The following is a 20,760-nucleotide window of genomic DNA, read 5'->3' on the forward strand; positions in this document are numbered from 1 at the left end:
ACGCTGGAGGTGGAAGGGAGCTCATAACCAGGGGAAGAAAAGCCACCAAACTGTCCCAGCTGCCTACACTTAGTTCTCCGCTGCCCTTCCTTGCCCCTCCAGCCTCTCAGCTGGGTCTGGAGCACTAGCCCAATTTGAAACACCCCTCCCGCTTCGAAGGAGGCTGGGCTGGCCAGGGGGTTATTTTGGGAGCAGCCTCAGAGATCCAATGGCCTTGTTAGGGCAACACTGACCTTTCCGTCCCAGGAGGAGGGCAGGATTGGAGAGGGGCGGGGCAGCGGCTGGGAGATGGACAGCCCCGCACACCCACTGGGTGGAGAAGGGGGCCAGCCGGCTGCAGGAATTCAGCCTCGGGCTGGGGGCTGTCACCAAGGAGGAATTTCTCCACTTTGAAACAGACTGGGGACCCCTCCACCCCACCCCTTTCACTGTGCTTCTTAAAGGGATCACACCGTTTTTCCTCTGACTCCAGGGAAGCCAGACTTGGGACGCTCTATGGAGACTTTGAATCTTGCCCTCCTGCTTCCTTCCCAACTGGCAGCCTTCCTCTGGCTGGTTGAGTGGGGGCCTCCCAGGCATGGCACTGACCAGCCGACCCAGTGCTGATTTGGCTCCTGGGCTCATTCAGTCTCTGGTGGCATCTTGCTTTCCCCCTCCTGGGGCACAGTGGTGAGTCAGGGGCGTCCAGCCCTGAGTGTGCTTGGAGAGTGTCGCTGGCACCACCACCCCCCCCCATCACCCTCTCTCCCCCACGCTGGAGGACGGTGAGGTTGTCAGGGGCTACGATGAGATGAGTGGGGGCCGCTTTGACTTTGATGATGGCGGGGCGTACTGTGGGGGCTGGGAGGGGGGAAAGGCCCATGGACATGGACTGTGCACGGGCCCCAAGGGCCAGGGCGAATACTCGGGCTCCTGGAACTTTGGTTTCGAAGTGGCGGGCGTCTACACCTGGCCCAGTGGGAACACCTTCGAGGGATACTGGAGCCAGGGCAAAAGGCATGGGCTGGGCATAGAGACCAAGGGACGCTGGCTCTACAAGGGCGAGTGGACACACGGCTTCAAGGGACGCTACGGAACCCGACAGAGCAGCAGCAGCGGTGCCAAGTATGAGGGCACTTGGAACAATGGCCTGCAGGATGGCTACGGCACGGAGACCTATGCAGATGGAGGTGAGCCCAGCCTGGGGCCCCGCAGAGGGGGCCGATGAGTGAGGGAGGCTGGTGGAGGGTGGGAAGAAGGAGGGGGGATATGACACAGAATCAGAGGAGCCAGGACGCTATTTGCTGTGTGGCACCGGGCAAGCTGCCCTACCTCTCTCAGAATCCATTTCCTTGTCAGTAAAGGTGGGGCCAATGACAGGGCCATTGAGAGGGCTGGCAGCGGTGTTTAGGACAAGACCTGCTGTATAAATACACACTCAACACACATTCAGTAAAACCTAACTACTACTGTTTGCATGCTAGGCTTACAAACAGCCATGGAATATACTCTGGCTTGTGCTCTAGAAGAATTTGGGTCTAATCTCAACTTTGCCATGAAAGTTATTTTCAAGCAATAGATCATGAAGTGTTCATTCATTCACCCATCCATCTACCCACTTATCCATCCATCCACCCACCCACCCATCTAATCATCCACCCACACATTCATTCATCCATCTATCCATCCTTTCATTTAGTGCATATTTCTGTGGTACCTCCTATTTGCCAGGTATTATGAAAAGAGTTAGATATAAAGAGGAATAAGATACAGCCCAAGGCTTCAAAGATTGGCTTTAAACAAGCCATTATACATGAGTAGGTACAGAGTGCTGTGGCAGAGAAGTTAGATTTGAGGAGGTCAGGGGCTGCTTTAGAAGAGGTGACATCTGAGCTGGATCTTGTTGGGAAAATTGCTTTAGAGAGGGTGTGAGAGCAGGAGAGAACGAGTAAGAAGCTCAAAAGCATGAGCGTGCCCGGTGGGTTAAGGAAATGGAGAGGAATTTTCTGTGGCAAACAGCCATGGGGAGTGGCAGAGAAGATATCATCACATCATCCACTGGGTACAACTGCATGTATCACTTAGTTGAGCCTCAGTTTCCTCATCCACAAAATCGGTTTTGGAATGTCAGCGCTGCTCAAAATGTGGTCAGTAGACAGTATCAGCATGATCTATCCACCAATTCAAAATTCAAAATCAGGGGCCCCAACTAGACCTTCGGAATCCAAATCCAAATCTTGAGGGCAGGACTAGGCATTTGCTTTAACAAGCCCGCCTGGAAATTTTCATATACATTAAAATTTAAGAAGCAATGCTTTAGATCAGGTGCTTGCAAATGACAGATAGCGGGCCAAACTGGCCAGCTGCCTGTGTTTGTATAGCTTGTGAGCTAAGGGTGGTATATTTGAAAAAAATCAAAAGAAGAACACTACTTTGTGACATGTGGAAATTGTATGAAAGTCCCTACATAATATCCTTTTGGCCCACAAAGCCAATACTATTTACTATTCAACTGTTTACAGGAGAATTGGCTGGCTCTTGCTTTAAATGGTCATTTAGTTTCCCCCCAGATCAGGATAATTCTATGAAGTCTCCATAACTTGCCCCATTGGGAAGAGGAGCTAACACAGATACCTCAGAACTATATATTTTGGCATCTGTCAGATGCATGCGTAGTTATATCACTATGACAGAGGGTGAGCAGTGGACAGTCCCAGAGTGGGTTTGGGGAGGGGCAGGAAGGGGCATGAGCCATCCCAGAGCAGAAGTTGTGCTCAAGCTGAGGCTGGTGGGCATACACAGAGGGGCCTCACGTACAGGATGGGCTCCTGACTGGGCTGCCCATTGGTGAGCCCGTGGTGAGGACCCACCCTCAAATGCATCTGCATGTTAATGAGGTTGTGTCCCTGGAGTTTCTGTGGGTGCAATGGCAGCTACACAGCACTGGCTGGAATTGGACAGCGCTGAGGACAATTTCTGGCTCCACGCTTCCTAATTTGGTGACCATCAGCTGTTTGCTGAATGTCTGCAATTCGGTGCAATTCAATTCACTGGATGTTTATGCTGGACACTGCACTGAGCGCTGGGGACAAGTAGAGAGCAGGCCTCAGCTTCTCTGGCTACAACAGGGAGATGATCCTTGAGTGCTTGCTGGGTGTCAGATACTCATGCAGAGTGGTGCACAGAGTGCCAAATATTCCTTCCCTAAGGTGTCTTAAAAGGGGAAACCTATTCATTCATTCATTCATTCATTCACGCAACCAATATTATGGGGCACCAACCAGGTGTCAGGCTCCATCCTACAGCAAGTTCCAGGAGCCAGGGCAGTGGGCAAGCAAAATTATGAAACAAATAGCAGAGAAGGAAGAGGGTGACTTTTTGGATGGTGTAGCCTGGGAAGCAAGATGGGAGGACTAGGGAGAGAGTAACGACTTCCAGGCAGAAGGAATGATGGTCACAAAGGCCCTGAGGCAAGACTGGACTTGGCATGCTTGAGGAACAGCAAGAGTGCCAGGGTGGCAGGAGTAGAGTGGAGGGGGACAGGCAGGGGTTGACGTTGGAGCTGAAGGTGTGAGCCAGATCACGTAGGCATTGCAGGGCCCAGGGCTTGATTCTGGGTGTGCACAGGAGCTCTTCAGGCTAGGTAACTGGAAGGCCTGTTCCTCTGGTTTGTCAGAGGCCCAGACTCTTCTTCCGAATGAGACAGTCCCACATCCAGCGGCCCTGGAAACCTCAGATCTCTCCCAAGCCACACACGAGGTGCAACTCTCCAAAATTAGATGTGGCCACTGCTTCGGAAAATCTCCTTAATCAACCTGTCATCAGTTCCCCGAGGGTTTGTTAAGGACCTGCCCTTTGCCCCATCCTGGGTAGTGCTGAAGAGAATGTGGACAAATAAGATCCTGTGATTAGAAACGTCTGGGAGTCAGGCAGCCCTGGGTTATTATTGTGGCTCTATCCTATTATTTAATCTTTTGGAGCCTTAGTTTCCTCACCAATAAAGTGGACTATGCTAATCTCTCATAAGATTTCTCATGAGATAAACAGGTACTCAATAAATGGTAGTTGCTATAATTACTATTCACTTTCATTAACTCATTCAATAAATATGCATTGAGTGATTATTATGAAGCTAGCTCTATACTATACTGGTGGTGGGAGGGAGGAGTATAGACATGAACAGGATGGGCAAGGTCCCTATCTTCCAGAGAATCTAACAAGAAATTGTACTATAGTGTGTTAGGTACTAGGCAGGAAAGTACTGGGAACTAAGGGAGGAAGAGGTGGGCAACTAATCAGACTGAGGCATTCAGGAAGGCTTCCTGGAGTAAGTGGCAAGCTGGGCTCTGAAGTATGGAGTAAGCCAGGTGACAAGGGTGGGAGATGAGTGCCCCAGGTGGAAAGAACAATGCACGCAGGTCAGGAGGTCCAGAACTTACTGCCATCCAGGAAATAAAGCTGAAAGTTGCATCTCCTCCCCAGTTTTCGGAAGGACTGATCAAAGGGACAATATGTTCCATTTCCTCCAGTCCCCACCTTGCCTTGCGGTCAAATGTCACAGGTGACTGCCTCCTCTAAACTAAAGGAGGGGCACCTGGGTAGCTCAGTCTGCTAAGTGTCCGACTCTTGATTTCAGCTCAGGTCATGATATCATGGTTCATGAGTTTGAGCCCCACATCGGGCCCTGCACTGAGCATGGAGCCTGCTTGAGATTCTCTCTCTCCCTCTCTCTCTCTCTGCCTCTCCCCTGCTCGCTTGCTCTCTCTCTCAAAATAAATAAAATAAATATTCAGAAAATTTATAAAAATAAACCAAAGGAAACAGCAGTTTTCCAAACTGGAGGTATTGACCCACTAATAGGTAGTAAAGTCAATTTAGTGGGTCATGACCTGCATTTTTAGAAATGAAAGAACAGAACAGAAAAATCAGAGTGTTTCACAGAGGATAAGAAAGCATTGTTTCCTGAAACATTTGTTCAGCTGAAGACATATGTACATATATAATGTGTGTGTGTGTGTGTGTGTGTGTGTGTGTGTGTGTGTATAAAAACTTCTGTGTTTACATGCATCGTGTATTTCTTACATGATGTGTGTATAAATGTATTTCCTACTGCAGGTCATGGTCAAAAACATTTGAAAATCACTATTCTAAAGTGACTTGACGTGGAACCCTCATCCAAGCCTCTCCATTCCCACGTCCACAGACTCTCCCTCTCCTCCAAGCCTGACACTTCAGCTGGGGGTTAATTAAGCTCTCCAGCAGCCCCCCTCCCCAGGAAGGAGAAGATGGAAGGAAAGGTGCCCCCTGGGGTCCCAAACCCTGCTGTAAACCTCCTGGCACCCCTCCCCTGCCTACAGCCCTCTTCCTGCCCTGGCCATATATAGCAAAACTAAAAATAGCTGCTGACTTAAAGCTCCAAAGCAAGCATACACCCAGGCCTTAAGTAGTAATGCTCCTTTGACGGCCTAGCTGTCTCCACCCCAGGGACCCACAGACTCCAGGACTGGAAGGGCCATTGGCGATCTTTGCTTTCCTAGGTTCTTGATCTGGGGCCCGTGCCTTGGCCTCAAAGGCCCATCAGGGTGCAGGCAATATGTGTGCATATGTATATGGGTTATCTGTGTTTTTCCTCAGAGAGCCCTCAGATTCTTAAAGTAATCTGGTACTCCAATAAGTTCTAGAACTCCTTACTTATCTAGTCAGTAATCCCCTCCCCCAAATGTGCAGTGGAAAAACCAGGCCCAAGGCTGACTTTGCGCATAAAGCCAATAGTAATAATAATAGTTAATATGTTTGGTGTGCTTACTATGTGCCAGGTGCTGTTCTTGGCATGGAACACGCTATGTTATTTAAACTTTCACAACAACCTCATGGGGAAGTACTGTTATCACCCCGATTTTACAAACGAGGAAACAGAGACAGATGATTTAAGCACCGTATTCTTACTCATGGTCCTCTAGCTAGTAAGAGGCAGACATAGAATCGGATGGTAGTAAGTGATAATTAAATATTTCACAGTATAACTATTTCTAATAAACAATAAACAACTATACAAAATAAGACTGGCTACACCATGGGTGAGACCTAGTGCAAAATGAAAACGCAAGACCCCTTCTTCAATATCATTAAGAATTTCAACACAGTGACAGCCAAGAATTAAACCAAGTGCAGGGCCTTCTAAGTGCAGAGCCTGGAGCTATGACACAGGGGGTATGCTCATGAAGCAGGCCTTGACAATGGCCATATCTGCATGAGCCACTTACTGTGTCTTTACTCTGTGCCAGGCTCTGTGCTAAGAATCTTACACGTTTTATACTATTCAGGCTTCTTAATACTTTCATTGACTACCCTAGCGGTGTTTACATCTTTATGACTACAACCCGCTATAAGTTAGGTATTTCACATTGTAATTCTAGACATACACACACAAATGTAAAACTGAAATATATCACTGAAAAATAATATTTCCTTCCTATATGCAGTACTTGCTATTGTCTCTTTTATTCCATCCTGTTGACAGAATTAAACTCTGCCCTGATAGAGTACAGCACTTAGAACAGAATTTAACATGTGGGTTAGTGCTATTATTATTATTATTATTATTACATGTTTAGCTATGACAACTGGGTCAAAAACCCAAGCTTCTGCTCTCTGGATCCAATTTTCTTTCTCTTGCCTAAAGCTGATGGCTTAAGCTCATTTTAGCCCAATTGACTCTGAACATGGGAACAAAATGGATTTGCCAGGATCTGGGTCTGAGCAATACCTAGTGTCCCATTATCTGGGCCTGGGATATGTGTTCCTTGAAGCAACCTTATTTATTCATTCACTCATTCATTCATTCATTCATTCGTTATCCACAGGAATATCTTCTCTATTGATCTGTTTGTCTACCTTTATGCCAATATCACGTTGCCTTTGTTACTGGAGCTTTACAGTAAATTTTATTTTATTTTATTACAGTAAATTTTATTTTTTAAGTTTATTTTGAGAGAGAAAAAAAGAGAGAGAGCACAAGGAGGGGGGACAGAGAGAGAGAGGGAGAGAGAGAGAATCCCAAACAGGCTCTGTACTGTCAGCTCAGAGTCTGATGAGGGGCTCGAACTCATGAACCATGAGATCATGACCTGAGCCGAATTCAAGAGTTGGATGGACACCTAACTGACTGAGCCACCCAGGCACCCCATAGTCAATTTTATAGTAAATATTAAAATCAGAGTAAATCTTCCAACTTTGCTCTTTTTGCTTATGGCTGGGTTCTTCTAGGTCATTTCCGGTTCTATATACATTATCAAATCAGCTTGTTCATTTCTAGTAAAAAGACTGATACGCATTAAAGTGATTAAAATTGCCTTAGACCTAGGGCGCCTGGGGGGCTTGGTAGGTTAACTGTCTGACTCTTGATTTCAGCTCAGGTCATGATCTCATGGTTCATGAGTTTGAGCCCTGTATCAGGCTCTGCATGCTGGCAGTGCAGAGCCTGCTTGGAATTCTCTCTCTCCCTTTCTCTGCCTCTTCCCTGCTCACTCCCTCTCTCTCAAAAACAAACAAACAAACAAAAACTTAAAAGAAGTGCCTTAGACCTATACATCAATTTACAGAGAATGGGTAATGTAACAGTAGTGACACTTCCAATCCATGGACGTGGTAGAAGTCCCTATTTATTTAAGTCTTTCATTTCACTTAGCAATGTTTTGGAGTTTTCAGTGTTTTGCACACTTTTTTTCATTGAATAAAATTACAAGCTTATTAAACGATATTGTAAATGGAATTTTAAATTTCATTTTTCCAATTGTTCATTGCTAGGTTATAGAAATGCAATTATTTTTGTCATTGACTTTGAATCAATTAATTTACCCTGCTAAATTAATTTTTTAGTTCCAGTGGGATTTTTTTTTTGTTCTTTTTCAGATTTAAAAGGAACATCTTTTAGTTTAAAATTTCTCGATTGCTATTAAAAATCAAGTGTGGAAGTCCTAAGAGGGGCACGTGGGACTTAGCATGTGGGGCTTGCAGTAGCCAGATCTGGGTTCAAATGCCCTCTGTGCCACTTCTTTCTTTAAAAAATTTTTTTTAAATTTAATTCTATTTTTTTATTTTTAATTTATTTGAGAGAGAGAGAGAGCAGGGGAGAGGCTGAGACAGAGAGGGAGACATAGAATCCAAAGCAGGCTCCAGGCTCCTAGCTGTCAGCACAGAGCCCAATGCGGGGCTCAAACTCACAAACTACGTGATCATGACCTGAGCTGAAGTTGGTCCCTCAACCAACCGAGCCACCCAGGTGCTCCCCTGCTGTGCCACTTCCTAAATCTTTGAACATGGGCACTCTGAGCTTCCATTTCCTTTTTTCCCTTAGGGATATCACATTCTCCTTCAAAACATGGCTGAAACAATGGAATGAGATAACACATAAAAAGCACTTAGCATAATGCCTGGCACATAGAAAGTGCTGAAACTATTCTCCTTTCTTGCATTCCCTTCACCGTCTCGAGGGTGAACTAATTCAGTATGGTCTGAACCACAGCTGTTTTGGGGAGACTGTTTCAGCACAGAAACTAGCTTTTGACTTGGGAGCAGTTAATAAGCTAAGACTTTGATTCAATTAGTTCTGCCTTGAGTCCTGCCAGTGTTGATGGAACTCCTGCCAGGCACGATTCCATTTCGAATGTAGAATCAGCATAATTTAACCTCATCTTGAAAATCTCATGTCCCAGTTCACAGCCAGGGGGCCAGTGTGACAGCCGGCTGAGCTGCTGTCATGACCCCAGGAGAGCCGAGCGGACCCTCAGGGAGACAGGGAAGTGGACACAATTAGTCTTTCTTCTCTGCAGCTTTGCTTTCTGTGATGTGTGTGTCCAATTGGCCAAGTCTCTGCACACATGCTCCTGTCCAAGGCCAGGCCCTTGGGATTCATGGGGCTTGCTTGTTTCCAGAGCCTGCTAATTCCATGTCCCCAACAGCTGTTCCCTGGACCAGCCCTTGCTGCCACACCCTTGTGAGGAATGTTGAGCCTCATTTTCTGAGGGCCCTGGTTGAGGTTGGGGTGCAGGCTGAACGGGGGGATGGTGTTGCTTCCTGCCATAGACCAGAGGGCTACCCTTGTTCTCTTCTACCCCTTCTGGAGCTAGAGCCACAGAGTAGGTGGACAATTAGGTCCAGTCACGAATGAAGCATCCAGGACCCCTACTCGTTCCTCTATAACTGAGAGTTGACTGGCCCAGACCCACCTGGAAAAATCTATAGAATGATCCAGGGGCTGTGGGAAGGCCAGAACCCCTTCTCCCCAGGCAAGTAGTGAGCACCGTGAGCCTGGAAGTATCCAAGCCTATGCTGTTGACCACCATCTGGGCAATGTAGAGTGGGGGTCACACACCGAGGCCTGAGGGCTGCACACAGCCTGCAGGAAATGCTCTATTTGGCATGCACAGTGACGGTGGGTTTTTTTAAATTGTTTTAATGTTTATTTTTTGAGAGAAAGAGAGAGACAGAGAGACAGAGCACGAGTGGGGGAGGGGCAGAGAGAGAGGGAGACACAGAATCCGAAGCAGGCTCCAGGCTCTGAGCTGTCAGCACAGAGCACGACTCAGGGCTGAAACCCACGGACAGTAAGATCATGACCTGAGTCGAAGTCAAATGCTCAGCTGACTAAGCCACCCAGGTGCCCCTGCACACATGATGTTTTTAAGACTTTTATTTTTAATTAAATTTGAATCCTTTATGGGTACCATCTTAGTAAAGTGATCAAATTTCACATCACCGATTACAGGACGGTCTTACAACATAGGCCCTTGATGGGATGTACAGAGGAGGGCACAGCATCACCTATATATACACCATTCCTGCCAGGAAGGTGTGGAGAGGAGGCAGTTTATGCAGGGCCTTGTAGGCCATCATAAGAATCTGGCTTTTACTATGAGAAAAATGAGGCCTATAAGAGTGACATGGTCAGATCTTGTTTAAAGGGATTCCTTTGGCTACTCTGTTGAGAGACTGGGGAGAGGAGGTGGTGCAGAAAGGTAGAAGCAGGGAAACAAATCAGTGAGCTTACTGACAGGTGAGAATACAAGCTTGGGCCACCATCTGACGGCGGCAGAGGTGGAGAGGTGGCTGAATTCTGGATCTACTATGAAGGTAGCATCAATAGATTTTGCTGATAGATTGGATAGGGGGAGTGAGAGAAAGAGGAGTCCAGGATGGCTCCAAGGCTTTGGCCTAAGCCTCGGAAAGATGGCATTGCCCTAAGCCTCGGAAAGATGGCATTGCCCTGACCTGAGATGGGCCAAGAGTTCGAAGAGGGAAGGTCAGGAGCTCAGTGTTGGACGTTGTGGGTGAGAGATGCCTGTCGCACATGCCACCTGGGCATGAGGGTTGTGGGCAGGCCTGAGCATAGAAAGGGGGCCTGAAATGGGGCGCCTGGGTGGCTCAGTCAGTTAAGCCTCCAACTTTAGCTCAGGTCGTGATCTCACAGTTTGTGAGTTTGAGCCCTGCATTGGGCTCTGTGCTGACAGCTTTGAGCCTGGAGCCTGCTTCAGATTCTCTATCTCCCTCTCTCTCTTCCCCTTCCCCACTTCCTCTTTCTCTCTCTCTCTCTCTCTCTCTCTCTCTCTCTCTCTCTCTCTGTCTCTCTCTCTCTCTCTCAAATATAAACAAACATTAAAAAAAAATTTAGAAAAAGAGGGCCTGAATGACCATGGGGGGCCTCCTTTGAACCCAGACTCTCTCCCTTTGATATCTTTTTGCCTCCCCTACACCCAATTATTTCTGGTTTCCCAGGCCCTCAGGGTTACTGAGCCGACCTAGAGCCTGGCAAAGGCACTTTCACCCAGGTGACTGGTGTGCAGGGCTGGCAGCACCCAGGTGATGTCGCCTGGTTAATTCCCTGCTTCTTGTGTGACCTGTGGGGTGTCATCCGGGGTAGCAGCCTCTGAATGTGGGGATGGTGGAGCCCTGCAGGCCATGGGGACTTGTCTTACACCCGCTGTAACCTGACTCTGCTCCCAGGAGCTGGTCACAAATGCTGCCAGCTTCTCCGCTTTGGGTTGCCTTTCGGTGATCCCGGGAAACCAGGGACAGTGGAGCTCTGATGGGCAGCAGCACTTGGGGGCCGTGGGAAGGGAGTTTGGTGCCACCTTGCAGGCAAGCCAGAGAACAAGGCCTTGGGGTTGTTATAGGAAAAAAGAAATGCAGTCTAAATGCTCACACAAAAGGACTGCTACACTAACTCAAGAGAACCATGCCATGAAGTACTAAAACCATTAAAAAGACAAAGGCAGACCCACCTATACTAAGACATTTTAAGGAAACAAGAACCATTTGACAAATATTTATTGAGTGCTTACTATGGGCTAGGCAGTGTTTTCAGTGATGGGGCTAATGGTAGAGTGGGGGAACAGCTAAACATTTAGTCTATTTGTTATATGTATATCCTTGTAAATGAGCAGAAAAGGCCTCTTAGGACCTAGATTGTTAACAGTGATTACCCTTCTCATCTTGGGGAAATAGCACACAAGTTGTTGTTGTTGTTGTTGTTGTTTTAATTTTAAATACTCCTGTATTGTTTGAATTTTGTGCAGTGAGCATATATGATTTTTATAATTTTGTTCCAAGTTATTTATTTTGAGAGAGAGAAAGTTGGGGAGGGAGGGAGGGAGAGAGAGAGAGAGAGAGAGAGAGAGAGAGAGAGAGAGTATCCGAAGCTGACAGTGCAGAGCCCAATGTGGGGCTTGAACTCACCAACTGTGAGATCATGACCTAAGCTGACGTTGGATGTTTGACTGACTGAGCCACTCAGGCACCCCAACTTTTATATTTTTAAAGAGTGTCCTGCCCACCAACACATATACAACACTTACATATACAAATAAAAAGCCTTCAGGGTGAGGCGCCTGGTTGGCTCAGTTGGTTGAGCGTCTGACTCTTGGTTTCAGCTCAGGGCATGATCTCATGGTTTGTGGGTTTGAGCCCCGCATTGGGCTCTGTGCTGGGGGTGCAGATCCTGCTTGGGATCCTCTCTCTCCCTCTCATTCTGCCTCTCTCTCTCTCTCAAAAAAAGAAAAAAAAACAAAAAACAAAAAGAAAAAAGAAAAGAAAAGAAACTGTCAGGGTACAAAAAAGGTTTGGAGGCTCTAAGCAAAGTTCCCCAGAATCTAGGCTCAGATCTCAAAAGATCCCCCTTTGTTCTCCATTCTGGGGTATTCAGCAGTTCAAAGCGAGGCGGGATTGAAAGAGCTGGCAAGGCAGTAGATCTATTCTTTAATCTCAGATGAGCTATGGCCGGGCTGTGTGGCCTTAGGCAGGTCCCTCCGCCTCTCTGTGTGCAAGCTTCCTCTGTAAAATGAGGAGGCTGAACCACACTTACTCCCAAGGGTAAGTCACTTTTTTCTTATATGCAACACCAGCTAATTGACTATAGCTACCTGCAGATGTGATAAGGGGTCCTATGCTCAGCCATATCAGGATCATGATTGATTAGCAATTACTGTTGTGGACACACTGTGGGTAAGAGATGGACCAGATGACAGATTACTTGGAACTAGGTGGTCTCGGAGGGCCACTTATTCTCGGGATTGAGATAGTCTCACCTTGAAGTTGAGGTTGTCAGTGAACATGCTGCACATTTGTAGGTATCAGGAACATATCAGTCTGTATTACATACGGGGTGCTGGCACCAGCTGCTACCATCTCATGAGAGCCCATTACTAAATTTTCAGGAATTTTGCAAGCTGGCTGTTCAACTGTTGGTAGCCTGTCTGGCCACGGTGGGTATACTTACAAGATGGAAATTGGCTAGCACTACAAAATCAGGGTTGTTTGTTTATTTTTCCAAAGAGCTATTCTACCAGCACACCACTGAACATTGTGCTAATATGACATGCCCTTTTTACCTTCTCACCCAGATGAAGGGTAACCGAGCAGCCTGCTTTGCCTGGGAACTGTCCTGGTTTTAGTACTGAAACTCCTAATCTTGGGAAATCCCTCAGTCTAGGGCAAACTGGGATGACTGGTTACCTTGCAATCCTTTCCCATGAGGTGAAGGGAGCCAACATTTGTTGATGAGAGTCTGAGAGCTCTGCTAGAGAACCCATGTAAATACTCCAGCAGTAGACGCTGCAGGACACCCTCAGATACCCCCCAGGGGCAGAGTCCTCCTTCCCCTTGCTGCCAGGAGCATTGGTCACTGATGGCTCACAGCCAGGCACTGTTGTCTGTCAGAAGGAGCTGCCTAGCTCAGTGGGCAACCCAGAGCTAATGACTGCTTGATACAGGAGTCCAAAGACCCAGCCTCTTTGGACAACTCTGAAGGGCCATACTAGCTCCAGAGATCCCCATGGGATCACTACAAGCCTTGCCTTGTTCAACTTGAAGAAGTTCAACTTCTTCTGCAGTTGAATCCAGAAGATTCCTTCCTTCCTTCCTTCCTTCCTTACAGATGCTCATCCCAAGAGTATTCCCCCAAAATCACTCACATGCAATCTTGGCTTCCTAGGGACCCAAGACTATCCTTGAGGCACTCGGAAACCACTGCAGGGTTTTAGGCGGGGTCACCTGATCAGATCTACATCTTATTAAGATAACGACTCTGGCAGCAGCAAAGGGTGGACTGCAGCATCAGGGGAGGCGGGAGACTAGGGGAGATGCTGTTGTAGTTAACCAGGAGGCACTGGTGCAGCCTGGACTAGATGGACGGGGTGAAGATAAAGAGAAGTGGGGGAAATTAAAGAAATATTCAGAGTCAGGTCTGTCTGTTTCCAAAGCCCAAACAATTTCCATTATTCTGCTGCCCCCAAAGATGTCTCAGGCCTGGTTTGCTTTCTCAGGGACACTGGGTCCATGGTATTTATCAAGGTGGGTTAGAGTTGAGCTGGGATGGGTCCCCTATATTTAGGAGCATCTATATAGGTATCTGTGGCATAAGGGCAAGCTTGTTCACTGCTGTGCATTCCTGGTTTACATGGCCCAATTTTGGTGCACCTGGACAAGAGCCACTGACTTCTGGACTCTCGGTTGCTCAGTCCCCTGCCTGCCATTCTCCATCTTAAACAATGTCTGAGATCTGCTGATGACACTTCCATAGTCCTGTCAAAGATCTTGTGCTGACATCTGACACTATGGTAAAGGATTTGAGGAAGGACCAAGAATGGCTATTAGACCAAATAGACAAGATATAGATGAGATAGCTGTATAAGAGGTAAGAAGTGACAAATGTCTCAAGCAATGAGAGTATGGAGGAAAAAAGATACTCCAGGAAGGTTTTCTGGAGGAGATGACTTTGAAGCTGGGCTTTGGTGGATTTAGGAAGACAAAACTAGGAGGGTGAATTGGGACCAGGTCATGAAGACAATGGACTGTCAGGTCAGGACTTCCATAGGCAGCGGGGACCACAGGAGAGGAGTTAGCCCTGATTCTTCTCTCTCCATCTCTGTTCAGTCCTCCAGGGACACTGGTGTTCAGACCTCAGACAGTTTCCTGGAAATAGGCAGGTGTCACTGGCCAGAGGGGGTGATGTTCTCAGTGTCCATTCTGTATTTGGAGGCAAAATTCCTGGTCTGGGCCACATGTCTCTTCTCTGGGTCAAAGTGGGTTCTGGATCTCCTAGACTTCCCTTGGGTTTCTGAAATGGTCCGCTCCCTTCAGAGCTGAGGTCTGGATGAAGGATTGCAAACCTTTAGCTCGTAAGGGATGTTCTCAGATTCCTAGAGGCGTAGAGGAGAAAGCACTGGTCAGGACACCTCGCTGTGACCACCAACAGCTGCTGTACTTGAAGCAAGTAATTTAAATTCTTAGTTTTGATTGTTCCAACTATAAAATCACAATGATGACACCTATACCTGTTAGGGTATTTTTTTTGTCTGTGGGAAACAGAAAACCCTAACTCCAAGTGAAATAAATAAGCATTTTCTATAGAAATATAATGTGGGCTACAGATGCAATTTAAAATTTTCTAGTAGCCACATGTAAAAAGGTGAAATTAATTTTAACAATATATTTTATTTAGGGGCACCTGGATGGCTCAGTTGGTTAAGCGTCTGACTCTTGATCTCAGCTTGATTTCAGGGTCTGAACTTGAGCCCTGCGTTGGGCTCCATGTTGGGTGTGGAGCCTCCTTAAAAAATATATATTTTATTTGACCCATTGACCAAAATACCATCTCTACATGTAATCAATATATAATTATTAGTGATGTATTTTACATTTTTTTGGTGCTAATTCTTTGCAATCTGGTGCTCAATAACCACCTGTGTCTCCTGGCTGCCATGTTGGACAGTACAGACTTAAACAATAAGGATATTTATAATCTCACATAAAGAAGAATCCAGAGGTAAGAGAGTCTCAGGATTGGTTAACTTGGAGGCTCAACAATGTCAACAAGGACCCAGGGTCCTGCCATGTTCTGCTCTGCATCCATATAGTGTCAACTCTATTCTCAGTGGCTTCATGGTACTAGGTTGGCTGCCACAGCTCCAGGGGTCACCTCCACATGCAGCAATACCCAGCAGCAGAAGAGTGTATGCCTGCATGTTTCTCCTTATAAGAACTAGGAACTCTTTCCTGCCTCCCTGGCCCGCCCCCCAGCAAACTCTCCCTCCGGTCTCAATGCTGGATTTCATCAAATGCTCACATCGAATCCAATCATTGGCAAGGTAAGTAGACATGAAGTCTGGCTGAGAGCAATCAGGATTTACCCCTGGATAAGGAACCTTTCTCTGAGGCCCAGGAAGGAGGTCTGGGCCCTTGAACAGAACAAGGTTCCATCAGCAAAGGAGAAATCCGCTATTGGGTAACCACTGGGATCTGCATGACACCTGCCAGGTACAGCATGTCACAGGTTTGACAGAAGGAACGGAGCCAACTGGTTAACGAGAGGCTAGTGTAGAGTTTTGCAGCTCTTACTCAAGTTGCATATTTGAGCCATCAGAGGTGCTTTAAAAAACTCCAGTGTCCACGTCGGTTAAGTCATAATCTCTCCCCCAAAGGGTGGATCTTGTACTATAAATATGGTTTCCAGAAACTACTCTCTCATGTGTGTCTAGAGGGTGTGGAGGCAGGTCTCATTGATGAAGAGACCCCCCCCCCCAAATTTTCTTCCTCCCAAGGACAGAAACTTTAAGGCCTCCTGGGTCAGAGATGTGGCCAAAGCAGCCAAGCCTGGGCATCCCAGCACATAAGCCTGCTTTCTTACAAGCAAGCAGACGTAGGTGGAAAATTGGAGCTGGGCTCGTTCTCTCCCTCTGAGTTCTTTCTGTCCTCCCCGGCTCCTTTTCAACTCTCCAGTTAATCCTTTCTGGGCGAGCTTTTCTGAGCAAAGATTCTAGCCTGCCAAAACTAGCCTTTATTGAGCACTTACTGTGTACTAGCTGCCTCACATATGGTTCATTTATTCCTTGGTCCGCCAATCCTCCCTCACCACCTAAGGCCTGGACCATTATCACTCTGCATCACTGGTGTGGCTGCCTAACATTTATTTCTGTGGTGGTTGCTTAAATCTAGTCTATCCTTGGCGCTCAATTCTATGCCTCTTGAGGGTGGAGATCATGTCTATTTATCACTGTGTCCCTAGTATCTAACACCAAGAATTCCAGGTCCATAGCAAATACTCGTTAAATTCAAACAAGTGAATGAACAATGATCTAAAGTATGTATCATTATCTCCATTTTAAGAAGGACAAGCTGAGGCTCAGCAGGCTTAAATAGTTCGACATGTTTTAGAACTATTTGGCATCAGGGGCGCCTGGGTGGCGCAGTCGGTTAAGCGTCCGACTTCAGCCAGGTCGCGATCTCGCGGTCCGTGAGTTCGAGCCCCGCATCGGGCTCTGGGCTGATGGCTCGGAGCCTGGAGCCTGTTTCCAATTCTGTGTCTTCCTCTCTCTCTGCCCCTCCCCCGTTCATGCTCTGTCTCTCTCTGTCCCAAAAATAAATAAAAACGTTGAAAAAAAATTAAAAAAAAAAAAGAACTATTTGGCATCAGAGTCAAGGTTGAAACCCAGCTTATTCTGTACTAAACCAGAAGGGCAACTGCAGGGAGAAGATGGTATTCAGGTTTTATTAACTTTAGGAGCCTGGTCTGAGGGACAGAACAGTATTTACCAGCCTTTTACATGCACCCCAATCATTTCCAGGGTTTGGGCTGCTAAATCTAGACCTGACCACATTGGCAGCCACCGCCAGTCACTATTGAGTACTTACCGTGTGCTGAGTCATGAAGGAAAAAAGAAAATGTGGTTCCTGCCCCTGGAAGAATGGAAGGGTATCACTGCAGAGATACAGATTCATCAGACGTTTACTGTAGGCTTCCTTGGGGCCTGGGAATTGTGCTAGATGCTGGGATCATAGCAGGAATAAGCTGGATATGGCTCCCTCCCTCTTGGAAGCCAAAGTCCAGTGGGAAAGGCTTATGGTGGACAAATGACCTTAACAGTTATTTAATTGCAATTGGGAAAAGTGCCAAGAAGAACAGGGAGACATGACATCATATGGCAGTACTCAGGGGGCAGGGTTCAAGAAACCCTCCTGGATGAAGTCATATTTAAGCTGAAACTTGAAATATCAAAAGAAGTTGGCCAGGGGAAGAGAGAAGGGAAGAGCATGCTGAGAAGAGGTGGAGGGGGGCGGGAGCATGTGCAAAGGTCCTGAGGTGGAAAGGCAAATGTGACTGGAGAGGGGGTCAGAGGCAGAGAATCCTGCCTCTTACCCTGAGGGCAGTGAGAATCCCTGTAGAGTCTACAAGGCCAAGTGAGGGGCCAGCCCAAAGGTGATCAGGAAGCACTTCCTTCCATAGAAAGCTCATCTTAGCCAGATGGCTGTGGGCAGGGTCCTCCTTTTCCCTCTCTTCAGATGCAGATGCTGCGTTCTTCCAGTCCCCAGGGAGAGCTGTCCTGTCTTAGAGAGAGTCAGGCTGGGGATGGCCCCAGCACTTGGCTTTTCCCCCTTCCCAGGGCCCCGTCACTCCCAGTCTCCCCTGGGTGTCTGTGCCTCTTGCCACTTGCTTGTAAGTTTCCTAATATAGCCTGGCCGTTTCCTCCCCAGCTGGTGGCCAAGAGCAATCTCAGTTTCTCTTGGGCTTAAAGGGACCATGTCAGCCCATCTCACGCCAACTTTAAGCTAAAGGTAGATTGGTTGATTTAATTTCACAAACGTGTCCAACCCAGAGATTAGATGTCCTCTGTCTTTCTCCCAGGTTACCAACTTCTCTGCTCCATTCTTGTTCACTTTCTCCTTTCACATATTTGTTTTTCTTCTTTCTTCTGAGCACAGTAAGGAGCACAGCTGGACATGGATGGGAGTTTTGGTATATTTATTAGCTTTGTCACCTTGGGTGAGTCTTATAGGAACCATTAAATACCTCTCTGGGAGTGAGCTGTGCAGATTTCTGGAGGAAGACTGTTTCAGGCAGAGGGAGCAGCAAACAGAAAGGCCCCGAAGCAGGGGCATGGCTCATGGAACGGGAGGAACAATAAGGAGGACTTTGTGGCCAGAGTGGAGTGAGGGAAAGGAGGAATGGAGGGATGTGAGGACAGAGGAGCGATGGGGATGAGATCAGGTTAGGTCTGTGGATCACTAAGGACTTCAGCTTTTCCTCTGAATGAGAAGAGGCAGAGCAGTGTCGTGATTTTTGACTTTATTACATTTGGACAGAATCCCTGTGATTAGTGAGCTAGGAATGGACAGAGGCGCACGGACAGAGAGAGACCAGCGTGGCAGCCATTATGAAAATCCAGGACGAGAGACAACAGTGGCTCAGGCTACCGCCTAGTAGCAGGGGGGTGTGAGAAGTGGCCGGATTTCAGATTCACTTGGAAAGGAGAGTTGACAGGATTTTCCAATGGCTATTTGCAGAATGCTGTGCTGGAGTGGTTTTTTTCTTAAAAATTTATTTACAAATTAGATTATTTATTACATCAAGGTATAGTTTCCAGGCAGAGAATTCATTTTAAGTGCACGGTCTTGACAAATGTATACACCTGTGTAACCACCAGTACAATCAAGGTGTAGAACATTTCCATCAGTTCGGAAAGTTCCCTTGTACCCCTCTGTGGTAGATCCCTCCTACCTGCAGCCCTGGTAACCACAGATCTGCTTTCTGTCACTATACTTTAGTTTTTTTCCCCCAGGCTTTTATGTAGTTGGAATCGCACAGTTTGTATTCTTTCATCTCTGGCTTTATTCATTTAGCATGTTTTTGAGATCCATCCGTGTTGGATATGCCAGCAGTCTATTCCTTTTTTTTTTTTTTATTTTTTTTTTAACGTTTTATTTATTTTTGAGACAGAGAGAGACAGAGCATGAACGGGGGAGGGGCAGAGAGAGAGGGAGACACAGAATCAGAAGCAGGCTCCAGGCTCTGAGCAGTCAGCACAGAGCCCGACGCGGGGCTCGAACTCACGGACCGCGAGATCGTGACCTGAGCTGAAGTCGGACGCTTAACCGACTGAGCCACCCAGGCGCCCCAGTCTATTCCTTTTTAACGCTGACCAGTATTCCACCGTGTGGCTGACCACCGTCTATCCATTTACCAGTTGATGGACATTTGGGTTGTTTCCATTTTTTTAAAAAAATTTTTAATTTATTTATTTTTGAGAGAGAGAGATACAGAACACAAGCACGGGTAGGGCAGAGAGAGACAGGGAGACACAGAATCCGAAGCAGGCTCCAGGCTCCGAGCTGTTAGCAGAGAGCCCAATGCAGGGTTCAAACCCACAAACCATGAAATCATGACCTGAGCTGAAGTCGGACGCTTAGCCAACTGAGCCACCCAGGAACCCGGGGTTGTTTCCTTTTTTGTTGTTGTTTCCTTTTTAATCTTCCCCAAACCCTAGAAGGTGGGTATTATTTTTCCATTTTCCAGATAAGCAAGTTGAAAATCTGAAGAAGTAACTTGTCCAAGGTTCTAAAGATTAGATATTTGAGATCAGTTTGTCTCTGACTGCAAGTTTCTGTCTGTCCCCTTGCCTCCCATATAATGTGACCACATGTGAATGAGCTTAGAAAGGGGAACACATTAGTTTTAACTCTCCACTTTCTCATCCCCTGGACCACGTTCTCTTTGCTCTGCTCTCTGCACCTGCCACACAAACCCATTCTCCCACTTCCTCAGCTTGAGTCAGACCTCCTTCCCTACTAGGTGACTTTGGGCAAGTCACACAATCTCTCTGAATCATCCACCTGTGAAATGGAGATCATATTTGCATCTTCTTCTATGAGATCATGTCCAGTGATATCTCCTTTCTCTCTCTCCACTTCCCTTTGGCCCTTTTATAGCTCATATTCCATGGTCATTGGCTTTCCACGGCTGGTCACTGACAGGAGGAGAGCTCTGATGTCCCCCTCACTGCTGGCTGTGTGCCTGCCTGTAGAGAGGCTGCAAACAAATTAAGCCAGACTTTCTGGTGGTGAGGCCCAGAAACTGGTATTTTTTAGAGCTTCTGAAGGGCAGCCAGGATAGAGAACTGGGGGCTCAGAGTGTGAACTTCGGGCATCAGATAGACTTGGGTTTGGATTCTGCCTCCTTGGTCAAGTCACTTAACCTCTCAGACCACCAACTTCCTCTCCTGTAAATGAGCATCGTCAAGGGACCCACCTGATAGGAACTTTGAGATGTTTAAATGAGCCCTCGGCACTGTACGTGACTCTTAATGCAGTCTCTTCATGCAGAAAGTGATGGGGGCGGGGTGGGAGTAGGGGCCCAAGGTGGAGTAGCCTGGGCTGGGAGGGACCAGATAGTATAGAGTCATAGGGACATGCTGTCCTTCCCCTGCAGAGTCACAATGCAGGTCCTTCTAGAAT

At 47.1% G+C, this 20,760-nt stretch overlaps 1 protein-coding gene and 1 long non-coding RNA gene across 2 annotated transcripts in view; one reads left to right on the top strand and one right to left on the bottom strand.

The window, feature by feature from the left end:
* Window positions 1-20,760, top strand: part of JPH2 (junctophilin 2) — a 69,945-nt gene continuing 49,185 nt past the window's right edge. Inside the window, exon 1 of the mRNA XM_040446792.1 lies at window positions 1-1,169. Coding sequence (XP_040302726.1) covers window positions 791-1,169 — 379 coding nt within the window. The 5' untranslated portion in view covers window positions 1-790. The remainder of the gene's footprint in view (window positions 1,170-20,760) is intronic.
* LOC121012164 (uncharacterized) lies at window positions 14,136-20,689 on the bottom strand. Its single transcript, XR_005781978.1, has 2 exons — window positions 20,555-20,689; window positions 14,136-14,672 (listed from the first exon to the last, which is right to left on the bottom strand). It is a non-coding gene; the product is annotated as an uncharacterized LOC121012164 (long non-coding RNA).

Source organism: Herpailurus yagouaroundi, unplaced genomic scaffold (genome assembly GCF_014898765.1).
Source record: "Herpailurus yagouaroundi ecotype Mexico unplaced genomic scaffold, PumYag 196, whole genome shotgun sequence".
Classification (NCBI taxonomy): Eukaryota; Metazoa; Chordata; class Mammalia; order Carnivora; family Felidae; genus Herpailurus; species Herpailurus yagouaroundi.